We start from the raw sequence: 12884 nt of genomic DNA on the forward strand, positions 1-12884 counted from the left end.
ACTGACACCCAAGTATTTATAATATTAAGAATTTCCTGCTGTTTGAGAAAAGATCATGAATATTAAAGCCTTGATTCATGGAGTACGTGTAAGGGACAAGGCTGCTAAGTAGCAGCATTCACAGTTATTAATTTGGATCTTTGCTTACACGGACTGAGGCATTAGAAATCAGATTATATCAATGGTAAGAACTCTGGGAAAATTGGAAAGCCACAAGAATTTATTATTAACACCAGAAGCCAAATATAAAATTGAGTGCATTCCTGCTAGTGATACAGGCATTTGAAAACACTGTTACTGAAATGACCTCATGCATGGAGGATATTCATCTCTCCATCATCCCAGAGAGTGGTTCCAAAACTCCACACCACCAGTGTTCCCAGAACACTAGGAAAGGCTCATCTCTGGGTCCATAAGATACTGCTGTTCCATGAAGCAGCATGATTTATCTTTTCCACGTCTCTGCTAGAGCTAACCTAGAAAAAAAGGAAAGCAAGTCCAGCTGCCACCCTTTGATAGGCGCAGCCTCTGCATCTCATCAGGCTGCCTTGTACACTTGCAAAGGTGTCCCTGAAGCCAGGATTGTGAGAGCAAACAGCAGAAAATTTGAAAAGACATGGAAGATGGGGCCAAGGGTAAGACCTGCCTTTCCTATTTGAGTTGAAAGTGTGAAACCCACTTCAAGTGATGTGAGGAGAGAGTGGACTTCCAAAGTACCTAAATGACATGTTGGAATTAATTTTTAGTTTAAAAAAAAAAAAGTCAACAAAGAAAAAAATTACTCCTCTGTGCCATAAGAAAAAGTATCCATTTGCTACAAAAAGCCCAGAAGGATGAATGTGTAGAAATCAAAAATAAATGTCTAACACATTTACCTTATGGAAGGCACTTAAACAGACCTCAGAATACAAGTCCAGACAAAGAACATTGCCTGCACTGCCTCTGGGGTGAAAAACAGGAGACACAATGCTGCAGAAAGGAATATTCTGAAGTCCTTGAGGTGTTCTCAAGGCATTGCTCCTCTGCAGCCTTGCCCAGACACCTGCCCAAGGCAGTCACACCCCAGGTACTTGTGGTTTTGTTAACCACAGCAGGCATCGTGGCTGGTTTAGGATTCCTTCTGCCTGGGTCACTCTACAACCTGCCCTGCCCAACAGGGGACAAGAGGGAAGGGGAAGTGGAAGGGAAGGAGGCACTGGAAGAGGAAAAGTAAGGCTTGTGAAAATGTGGATTTTTGTTGGAAGAAGAGCTTAAAGAGTTGGGACTGTCCAGCTCAGAGAAGAAAAGGCTCGGGGGCATTGTCCAGAGACGTTATGGAATCACCGCACATGGAGTTATTCACAAGCCGGTGGGACCCATGTCTGGGCAGCCTGTAGCTCTGGATTCCCACGGCACAGGGAAGGAGATCCTCTCCCCACAAGTGGCTACGTGGGTTTGGTTTGGAGGGGAGAGGCAAGGGCTGAAGGGAGAGCTGTCGCAGGGCAGGGAGGCAGGCAGAACGCAGAGGAGGGCGCTCAGCCTTAGAGCAGCTGCCCCATGCCAAGCGTGGAAAACAAGGGGCTCAGCTGGGAAGCGGAGCTGCTCCCTGAGCTCACCCATGCAGGGCAGAGCCAGAGGGGTGATGTCACAAGCAGACAGGTGAGGTCCTTTCTATTTGTCCCTGCCACTCAAGGAAAGCCACTGCTGCTGCTGTGCAGGTGGGCAAAGGGCCAGAGCCTGCACAGGAGAGGCCCTGAGCCCAAGATCTTCTTCCTAGGGGCTGGAGCAAAGCAGGGTCTGTCATGGCTTCCCTGCCCGGGACAAGGCTCGGCCAAGCCCAGGCAACCCGAGCCCAGAGACAGGACCTGCGAGCGAGGGCCAGCAAGGGCAGGCGGCCAAGGCAGGCAGGGCACGGGACGGCACAGCGCGGAGAGACCTGCGGGAGCAAGCTGCGAGCAGCGTGCCTGGAGCAGGGAGGCCTGCACGGTGCCAGAGCAGGAGAGGGAGCCCAAAGCGACATGTTCTGGTGGGGCCTTCCGAAGGCAGGGAAGCAAAGGTGGAAATGAGCCACTTCTCCCAGGCTGCTCTCCCCTGTGAGCCACGAAGACAGGCAGCTGCTCAGAGGCAGCTTTGCTAACCGCTTTGGAGACAGGGCTGTGGTCTGTCTGGTTGCGATGCTGCAGCGGGTGACACACAAGAACATGCACATGGCTGGCAAAATTTCCAAGCAGAGCAAGCAGCAGCACATTTCTCCATCACATATGCAGATGGTGCTGCAAAAGAGCTCTGTGCTTAAGCATCTCTTGCCAGCCGGCAGGCCCAAGAGTCACAGCAGGGCTGACACCCAAAGCCAGCATGTGGCCTCACCCTCCAAAAAGAAGACAAGCAAGAATAAGAAGAGATGCCCCAGGCAAAGGGCTGCACCTGCCCATGTCACTGCTGCTATCCAGTAAGAAGTAAGCAGAAGCTCTTGCCCCACAATGGCAACGCAAGGGCTGCTGCTGGAGCCAGGTTCTTACCAAATTCAGCACTATAAGGGAACAAGAAAGGGTTTTGTAATGCCATGTCAGATGTGGGGCCCATTGTGCTATGTGTTGGGCTAGTGTCTCCTGGCTGGCCAAAGGCGGGCAGTTGGACACAGGCAGAAAGCTCTGCAAAGCGAGGCTGTAGCACAGCCCTTGCTGAGGGGGGAGGGCACCCACCTGCCTGGAGGGCAACTGGTCCTGATGGGCACCACCTGCCTCCAGCTCAGGTTTGCACTTGGTCTGAAAGCAGCTGCAAGGGGGACAAGGGATCTCCCGCCCAGAGAATGGGCACAGGCCATGAAGGATGGCGAGGGTGAAAGTTTCTGGAAGAGCAAAGGGCCCTGGCGGTTCCTCTAGCACCGTCCCAAGGGGGAATATGGCAGCAGAGACAGCAGAGTAGCCCACAGTCCAGCCACGTTTGCCCTTCCTGGCTGGGGAGGGTGGGAAAGCACTTGGGCTCATCATGGCCAGCACCCCAATTCCCACAGCTGCCTGCCCAGGCTGAGCCTGGTGACCGGTGTCTCCACACCTTTCTTTCCGTGGCTCTCAGAGAGCCCCCAGCCTGATCCAGCCTGAGCGCACCGCGCACCTTTCTTCCAGGCAAAGCACGCAAGGACAGGCCCTCCTGTGCAATCTTCCCATCGCGGGCATCTCCACTCGGGACCCTGTCAAGGCAGGGAAAGCTGCTTTCTGACAGTCTCTGTTAGCCATTTCCCCCACTTCTCCTGCTTATTTCCACGCTGCAAGGTCTTCTGCATGTAGCCTTTACGTCTAGTTTCCCCTGGAACTCCGTGGGAAGAGGGGGAAGAGGAAAGAAGGGCACATGTGCCATGGGGAAGTGTGTTGCCTGCTGTTGCATTCCACTCAAAACTGCTACCAACACATGACCCAGCTCGTTGCAGGATTTCATCATAGAGGCACAAAGCACTTTGACTCAAGGAACAGTTCAAACAGCCTCTTCTTTCAGTCCCCCTTTGCTAACATGTTCCAGAAGCGGTTTCCAGTGGAGACAAGGGCAAAGACACATCCATCCCCCATTGTCTTTGCACCTCAGAGACAATACATAGCACGTAAACACATCTCTAGGACACCTGGGAAATGAACTCAGTGGCACCACAAACCTGTTGCTGGTGAAAATGCTACTGAGGATAAATACTGATGCTATGGGGAATTTCTGAAAAAAGCAGGTATTCCTGACTAATAATCAGTCTCCAAAGGCAACAGTGTCCCCTGCTGCAGCGCTAGGAGATGTAAAGTATTGTCAGTACAGCAGGGCCATCAAAGGTTAAAAAACCAGCCCACATCTGCAAATTGGAAAGCAAGCCAAGAGTAACCACCGGTTTGATTCTCCCCTTTCCTGGTGTTGAGGGGTGCGTCACGAGGTAACCTGGCATGCGAAAGAGATACCTTATCTCGTACGTATGATTGCAAAACATCCTTAAATCTCACCCATACTGATATGTGTTAAAAAACGGCACCAGGATTTCTGTCTATAAAAGGCACCATATTTTACATTTCTGTAATTGCAGGGTATTTTTTCTAGCTATGCGGCAAGACTGGAGTGGAGGAGGGGAGAATTCGAGAAAGGAAACAGCTGCAGAGAGGCAAAGGGGTCAGCAGTGGCTCACAGGTGCAGATTCAATGTTCTGGACAGCAGGGCACCCTGGAGCTGTAGAGAATCGTCGGGGGCAACATGGGACAGTGGGAGAGGACAGAGTCCCGTATTTGCTGGGGCAAGGCAGAGGCAGAGCTAGAGGGAGGGACTGGGCAAAGCCCTCTGTGTTACACCTTTCACGCATAAAGAAATGAAATGAGGCTGGTTTGGACTCCCCAGAAGGAGTTCAGCAATCCCAGCCACACTAGCACATTTTTGGGTTCCGCGTAACACCAGCGCGAGCTGAGCTTTTATTGCTGACAAGATGCCATTGACATACAGGTGTAGAAGCGCTTGTGCATGTGCTTGTGGACAGAAGGGTTATATTTATTATGGACACGAGAGTGGACAAGGCACAGGACGAGGTGTGTTCCACCTATGCACGGACGCTGCGGAGGGTCCGTGGGCTGGTAGGTAGGCGGCAGTCCCAGGGAGAGCCTGCAGCGTTCTGCTGCTGCGGCAGAAGGGCAGAGCTGCTGCCCAGGTGGTGCTGGCGGGGCTGCCCGTGGCGAGGAAGGCAGAGGAGCAGAGGTCACCATGTGTCCTTCTCTTGGGAGAGGAGCTGCCGTGGTGTTGGCTTTGCTCACAGCCCCGGGGACCTCCCCAGGTCTGTTCTGGGGGCCCTGCACAGCCAGTCCCCAACACCGTCGCCAGCGGGCACGTCAACGCTTTGCAAAAGAAGAACTGTGAACTTTTAACAGCTCCCACCGTGGCCTGTGCTGCGGCACAGCAACGGCACTGGGAATCACCGGTGCCACGTGCAGAAGCCCCATCAGACTCGTTATCGTTGAACCGCTGCCACCTTAACGACGCCTCATGCGGCTCCTCGCCAGGCACCGCGGGACCCTCCCCTGTGCCGTTTGGGCGGGCAGCGCCTCGGCCCGCCGGCTCCGATACCCAAAGTACTGAGTAGGGCCGTGAGACCCACACGCTGGGTTCGGGCTCCGGCACCTGATCGCCTTTGTGGGAGCCCAGGCAGAGCCACCGCTGCTGCTGCTGTGGCACTTGGTGCCCGACCACTGTCAGGTAAAAGCTGGGATTTCACCCTTCGCTTATCTGAGGTTCAGTTCCCTTCTCAGCCATTTCTTCCGGAGTTCTTCCAGACACTTCTCCACCTACAGCTGCTCCCTGAAGAGCCCTTGTCACCCACCCACCTGCTCTTCCCTTCCCTGTCGTGCTCTTCAGCTCTGCCTCCCTTGACACCTCAGGGGTGACCTGATTCCTGATGGATACCCACTGTGAAATCCCTCCCCAAACACAACCCCCAAACCCGACAGTTCCCCAGGGACCAAAATGAGCAGATTCTGCTGCTGGGAGCACCACAAGTGACTGTGGGGAGGTGGCAATGGAGAAAAAGCCCCTGATTGCAAAGCATGCAAAAAATTAGCTACCATTTATGTGCTTAGATGCCCTTGTGGACCTGGCCTTTCTTAAACAAGGAGATGTAAAGCTCTTCCAACATAGCTTGTGATGGCAATCATGCCCTGTGATGTGAAGGAAGGTCTGGAAAGAAAGGCACCCGTATCTCTGGTCAGGGAGGTAAGACTTGAGGGAGGGAACTGGAAGCAAACCTCGGGCATGAGCAGCAAAGAGCCCTGAGCGAGATGCTGGATCCACATCCTGCAGATACATAACATACTGCTTCCTCAAAGTCTGCTGTGGTGTGCACAGCCAGCCCAGCCTTTGGGTATGACGGTGTTTTGCTGGGTGGCAGAGCTAGGGCAGATGCTTTCCAATAGAGGAGAATCAGAGACATGTCAGCTCCCTGGCTGGATTTAACAGCACCTTTGTCTCTCTCCCACCAGGACATTGAGCGCAAGTCACAGTAGCAAGAGCAAGTCACAGTCACTGTTGTCCGTTTCCCTGGCCATGCTTTGGGTTTACTGAGTGTAATGTACCAACATAAGGTGGAAGGGTGTAAAGGAGTCAGCCTGTGTCTCTGCATTCAGAGAACTGGTGTTCTCCAGATGAACAAGGCATTCCTCATTCTCACACCCAGCAGCCAAGAGGAGAAGAGGTACAAGCCCAGCTGCACTCTCCGACAGTGTCAGCTTGAATGGAGCGTAAATGGACATGGAGCTATCAGCCACTGGTCGGGGTCCCAGGGGCACACTGTGCCATAAGTCCAATGAAACTCCAGAGGCTTTGTTCCAGGAGGAGAGGCCATCCTGAATTGGCCTGAAGGAGACTGATATTTCACTGAATGGCTCTACACCCAGCTGGGTGGTAAAGACAAGCCATTCTGCTTCTTTCCTCTGCAGGGTGGAACAAAATGAGGAACCAAATAGCGTTGCTCAGGACCACAGTGGTAATCTCAGGACCTGGCAAGAATGACACAGTCGTGGAGAGGAGCATGTGTCAGGAGGCAGTCTGCTTCAGAAATGGGGTGCTGGGCCAGGGGATCCCCAGAGGTCTCTTCCAGTCTAACTTCTATGAGTCTGTGTGTGCAGGAATTACCTCTGGCTCTGAACTGAAATACAGCGTGGAAATAAGAAAGGAAAGTGAATGCTGTGCAGCTCTCTTACAGGCCCAGCTATCCAACTGTTGTAGGTACCATGCTAATGCTGATGCTTTTCTTCCTGAAATCAGGAATGATCCACTTCAGAGAAGGCACATTTCATTACTCCCATCTCTTTTTTCCTTTTAAAATTCTCCCAGATTTTTAGTAGTCCATAGTTTAGTTTATGACATGGATGCCTTAGAAAAGGGAATTTTCCCCTTCTGTTACCTCAGTGTTCCAGAAAAAGCTACGAGTGTCTCGCTTTATAAATACAACTGTGAATTTGGTTTGATTTTAATGTGCTTTTTCTGGTTTTCAGTTCTGATTTTTGCATGTTCAGTAGAAAAAGCCAAATGTCTACAGGATTCAAGTAGGCATAGACTAATGTATCTGGTTTATCAGTGCTCAGGGGTGGAACATCAGCAATAGTCTCATCTAGTAGATGAAAAAGTGTTCAAACCACATGGGAAGCAGCTGATCAATTTTTGACATTTAGTGTGTTCATATCAGGGAACGCAGCCATGGCTGGCTCCTGCTGCTCAAAGGGTGCTAGCTTTCCCATTTCTCTTCTTTTGAAAGAGGACAGCTGTCACAACTGCTTCATATTTCACAGGAACTTTTCAATCACAGGTACCTGCATTTGTTCTCCTGAATGAACACATAAAGCAGGAACCTTCAAAGGCTTGTTTAGGGTGACTGGTAAGAAGATTTTTTTTCTTCTCCTTTAAACTTGTGCCGTGTAGAAAGATCCAGAGGAATTACATGTTCAGTGTAGTCCCTTTTGAAACTCCATCCCTGTTAGCAGCCTTATTTCCTGGAAGGAATGATCCTGCAGGTGATTAATCCCATGAAAGCTGAGAGACTGATGGAACTTCTTAACTGTTAAACCTTCTAGTTAGAAGTGTCAACACAGAGACCAGGGAATATTTTCCAAAGCACAGCTGTCAGCAAACAGAGCCCCAAGAAGAAAGACATTTGAAATGTGGGTAAATGGGAGGGTGCTAAGAGCCTACCTCCTGAGTCAGGGTCAATGCCAGAGCTATGCTGCAGAGTGCAGATACCTCAGCTAGCTCGGTGTGAGGAACTGCAGCCTGGCAAAACCACACACAGCTAGTTTCTGCACTGCAGTGGTGGTCCTGTCCATTTCCTGCATGGGAGGTGTCAGACTCAAAAGTGTGAAGAAGCTGAACCCTTCACAGGCTTGTTCACCCTCCCGAGAAGCAAAGCCCATGAGCATCATGTTTTCTTTCTTTTTCTTTCTGATAAAAGAGTTGATGCTCTAGCATCCTAAGGACAAAGGCAATACAAATATGGTCAAGAAAAAGAATATCTTATTAGATCAACTGATACACTTAAAAAAAAGCCTGCTACACAGCAGTTTATTTTGACTGCTATTTAGAACTGAGAAGACAAACCGCTTTTTCCAGCTGAGTCAATAGTTCTGGTAAAATGTACTATGTGCCTAGGACAGCTGCATATAAGGAATAATTACTTATTTCTAATAAAAGGAATAATAATTAGGCATTTTGTGTTATGATATCCATGAGACTATACAAAGAAACAGACAAAAATGCACTTGAATAACCTCGTGTTACATTTTAATCCCTTAAAATTCAGTGAGAAATACCTGAATTGCTCAAGAAGAAAGAGCAGAAAGACAGGCAGTAAATGAAAGCCCAGAGCCCAGGCTACACGGAATGTAAGACTCTTCTCCTTCTCTGAAGCTTCAGCAAGGCTTCTTTCACCTGCTTGTTCCTCAGGCTGTAAATCAGGGGGTTCAAACTGGGGCTGATGAGACTGTAGAAAAGGGAAAGGACTTTCTCCCTCCCAGATGAGTTACTGCTCCCAGGCCCCATGTACATGAAGATAGCGTTTCCATAAAACAGACCCACCATGGTCAGGTGGGAGCCACAGGTGGAAAAGGTTTTGTGCCATCCTGTTGCAGAGCGGATGCACAAAATGTTGGCCAGGATGTGCAGATAGGAAAATAGGATTAAAGCTAAAGGGCAGAGGAGAAAGCACACACAGATAGCAAAGATCAGGACTTTATTGGCAGTTGTGTCAGTGCAGGCCAGCCTTAAGACAGCAAGGATTTCACAGAAGAAGTTGTCAACCTCGTAGAGACCACAGAAGGGCAGGTGTAAAGCAAGAGAGGCTTGCAGTGTACCAAATATGAACCCAAAAGCCCATGAAACTGCGGCAAGGGTGAGGCACACCCTCCAGTTCATGATGAGGGCATAGCGGAGGGGATAGCAGATTGCCACATAGCGATCATAAGACATCATGGCCAGCAGTACGCACTCCGTAAGTGCAAAGATTAAATAGAGATGTGTCTGTGTCCCACACCCAGCAAAGGAGATGGTTCTGCCTTGTCCGAGGAGGTTCCTCAACATAAGGGGGACATTGTTGGAGGCAAGGCAGATGTCCAGGATGGAGAGGTGGCAGAGGAAGAAGTACATGGGACTGTGGAGGCGGTGGTCCAGGCAAATAAGCACAAAGACAAGTGTGTTTCCCATCAGAGTGGCAGAGTAGAGGACAGAGAAAAGGCCAAAGAGGCAGAGCTGCAGGGCTGGGCTGCTGGAGAACCCCAGGAGGATGAATTCTGTGACAGTCGTTTCATTCTGCATGCTGTACTGGAGATGAGGCAGCACAAACTGCGGCCAGGGAGATCTGCAATGGAAGGAGAAGGAAAAGGAAAGAAAATTGAGTTTTCCTAAGAACGTTGCTCCCCTTTTACACTGCAGCTCCCTGCTCCTTGTTTTTCTTTCTGACCCCAGTGGAAGGTGCATACTACCCTCACCATGCTGAGTGATATAGACCTGAACTGCAAGCTCTAATCTCTGCACAAACTTTGAGCAGTTCTGAGCAATCTTGCACAACTTTACTGCCTAGTTTGCCTTTAATGTTTTTCTTTTTCTGAGCTGTTGTTTTTTTCTTTTGGGGCATGGGGGTTCTCTGTTGGAGAAAATAACAGCTGTCTATGATGATGAAGATTGCAGGTGTCAATTAAGGGGAAGTCAGAATATCTTCAAAGGAGCTGTTTTAAATTATGTTTTTTATTTTAAAAAATATTTTTAAATAAAAAAATAATAAATTTAAATATTTATTTTAAAAAAATTAAGATTAAAAATATTAAAATGAACCCACAGTTCACAGAATAATTCCAGTTTTACCATTAAACCAATTAACATTTCTAATCTATTGGTAAGTCCTCTTTACCTTAGCAAAATGCATTCATACTGAATCCTCGGTTGCTTGATCCATTATTCTATATCTAACTTCACTTCAGATTGCTGAACAAACTGAGAGCTACACTGGGATGTACAGCACATAATTATTGCTAAAAGAATGTTACTTAAATTTATACACAAGAGTTTCCTTACCTGTAGCATCTGGAAAAATGTGATTTGTTCAGCTCTGTGGTTTTTTTAATCAGGAAAACCTTATTACAAAGTTCTGTGTACTTTCTCAGACAACAGGCAAAACAAAGAGCTGTTCCATTCTGTTCATCTCTCTATGTTCATTTGTTTTTAAAGCCAAAGTTTTCTGACTAATGTGTCTGAAGGGACACCGTTTTGATTGCCAACAGGCAGCACAAAAATTAATCTCAAGTATAAATCCCCAGAGTTACATACCTGAACTCTGGGGATCCTTCCAGAAAATAAACATAACTTTATTCTGAAATGGATGTGACATTGTTCTTGCACAGCACTGTACTTACTGGCCCTTCATTCATATGGGTTTCTTTTCTCTTAAACATGGTCTCCTTCATCACTTTCCCCTTTATGTCTTTGCTGACTCATAGAACTTCCCTGCCTCCAACAGCGTATAGAGCTTTTTGTTGCTGAGATACTAGTATAGGATAAAACCTGCGGTTAGGAGTTGCCAAATCTAGTATCTCGATGCAGTACACTGCTGCAGCTCCACATCCCCACGTTTGGCCAAATAGAGAGGCTGAGCATGTGTTTTCCAGCTGGCACTCATCGTAGATATGCACACATACATACATATGCCCTGTCACACAGAGCCACACTGATTGAAAACAAAGCCTCCACAGCATAAACAGCCTTGATCCTGTTCCCTCTCGGGCTAATCAGGGTGAAAGACACTCAGTGGAAGATCTATACATATGCAGAAGCCATATGGGTCCCATCAGTAGCTGACCTTAGACAGCCTATCCAGTCTTTGTCCTCAGGATCCCATGGTTTACCAGCTCCCTTGGGGTAAAACCACACATACACAAACAGGTCTCTTCAATAGCTGTTCCAGGCCTCCAACCCTGCTAGATTCCCTGGTGTCTCCCATAGCTGGCTTGGGCCTCTCTGGGCCACCCAGTAGCTGTCTCAGACCCTCTGGTCTCTTCAACATCTGGCCCAGACCTGTGGCCACTCCAGTCCCTGGATCCCAAAACCCTTATTCTAGCTGCTGACTAGTCCAGCCTGATGCTCACCAGAGGCTGTACTCCCTGACACACACACCCTCACAATGCGCACTCACTGCAGTCTCCACAGCTGCTGGTGCCTCCGGTCCATGGTCCTCTGTGGCCCAGGCTCCCTTTCCGGTTGCTGGTGCTTAGACCTTACACACTAAGTAGAGACGTCCTCCCTCAGGAAACGAGAAATGGAACTTAAGAAGAAGATGGGACAGGCTGTGGTGGTATCGTGAGCAAGTCAGAATAAACAACAACCTGTAGAGTATTTGGATCATGGGGTTTATTTAACAACCAACAAGATTAGCCCCTAGTTGATTATTTCTCTCTCACACACACATGCACACCCACACTCATACTTGTGAGCAGATCAGTTTTTGCACATACACAGTGCTACAACCCAGAGACCACAACTTCCCTTCCCAGCATGGAGTTTACTGCAGGCCTGGGAAATTCAGGCAGAAAGTCACGTTGGGTTCCTTCTGTGCAGCTGCTCACCATCACTAGTTTCAGAGGTTGGTGGTCAAGGTCCCTGGGCATCCCCTGGCATTTGTCTCCATGTGGCTCTCTGGTCTCCAAGATCTTCCTTCACCTCCAGGATACTTCCTCCAGCCAGGGTCGTCGCCTTTTTATTTCTGGGTCCCCTTCTTCTTCTCAAGATCCCTTTTTCTTTTTGTGAACCCTTCTTTCTGGCATCACCTCTTCTTTCTGAAACCTGCCGCCCTCAGTTTCCCCAATCTAAATTGTCTATGTGAGTAGTACAATGCCTGATCAGCCTGCTAATTAATGGTTCTGTCTCCTATCTCTTTACTAATTGCGGGATTCAGGACATGCCAATTTGCTTATTCCAGGTGTTAACAAAATTTACAACCAGCCCAATAATGGTTGCAATTAGCAAGTAGCAGGATTCTGCTTGACAGTTCGGAATTCAGTTTCAAACGTTCACCCACAGACCTTGCTGTACACATGCACCTCATCAGGTGTTGCTACCTGTGAACATTCATAGTCTAAGCTATATTTTTGTCTACAGCAGGTGTTCAGGTGCAGGGCATGGCCAAGGAAGCGCATTCCCCCCTTCAGTCTTTGAGGTTAGTGGGGGAGAATCAATACTTGTCTGGTGGGTCTCATACCCAGACAACGTGGTTGACCCCTCTCCTGTGACAGCCCTGGGACAAGCCACATCAGGGTGCTGGAGCACCTGCTGAGGTTACTGGGGACCCTTTTTCTGCCATCGCTCCTTCGTACTCCTTTGTGTTTGTGGAGATGAACCTTTAACCATACAACCTAACCCTTTCAACACTGGGAAAATGAGTCTGGAGAGGGCCCAATGCTGAAGACTGTCGATGTGAAATGCTGCCTGTAAGAGGCAGGAGACCAAGCTCGTTTTCTCCCGAGCCTCTCTCTCAGAAGCAGTGTGTGCAGCGTGCTCTGTTACAGCGGCTGTTCTTGTGTCTGACTGCCTTGTCCTGGCTACAGCACCCTGCGCTGGGGGAATGCCACAGAACGCAGGGAGGGGGCTGCTTCCCCAAGGGCTGCCAAGGATGCTTATCCGAGCGCTGCTGCAGGGGCCAAAGTGGGGCAAGGAGGGAGGGAAGGGAACGCAGGAATGAGGAAGCTGGGACTACTAGGGTAGATTGGGAGGTGCCCAAAAGGATCAAGAATGCTGTAAGCACAGGAATAGCTGAGAGATTCACTTTGAAGCCCTTTGTTTAACCATCCCCTCAACATCTGGATCTGTTCTAGTTGCTGAGCTACCTTGCAGTTTGTCAGCCTGTTGTAGAGATCCTGACTGGGGGG

The 12884-nt window shown here is 49.1% G+C and overlaps 2 protein-coding genes across 2 annotated transcripts; one reads left to right on the top strand and one right to left on the bottom strand.

Annotated features, from left to right (window-relative positions):
- Positions 1-616: 616 nt before the first annotated feature.
- Positions 617-2432, top strand: LOC114017752 (uncharacterized). The gene is given in 5 exon segments (XM_027814982.2): positions 617-635; positions 1158-1209; positions 1698-2007; positions 2009-2067; positions 2069-2432. Coding segments are annotated over 5 exon segments (804 nt in total).
- A 5914-nt stretch (positions 2433-8346) lies between these two features.
- On the bottom strand, positions 8347-9285 carry LOC102055111 (olfactory receptor 2A12-like). Its single transcript, XM_005446036.1, has one exon. The coding sequence runs from the start codon at positions 9283-9285 to the stop codon at positions 8347-8349; it is 939 nt and encodes a 312-aa protein (XP_005446093.1).
- Positions 9286-12884: the final 3599 nt, after the last annotated feature.

This window comes from Falco cherrug, chromosome 5, assembly GCF_023634085.1.
Source record: "Falco cherrug isolate bFalChe1 chromosome 5, bFalChe1.pri, whole genome shotgun sequence".
NCBI classification, from domain to species: Eukaryota; Metazoa; Chordata; class Aves; order Falconiformes; family Falconidae; genus Falco; species Falco cherrug.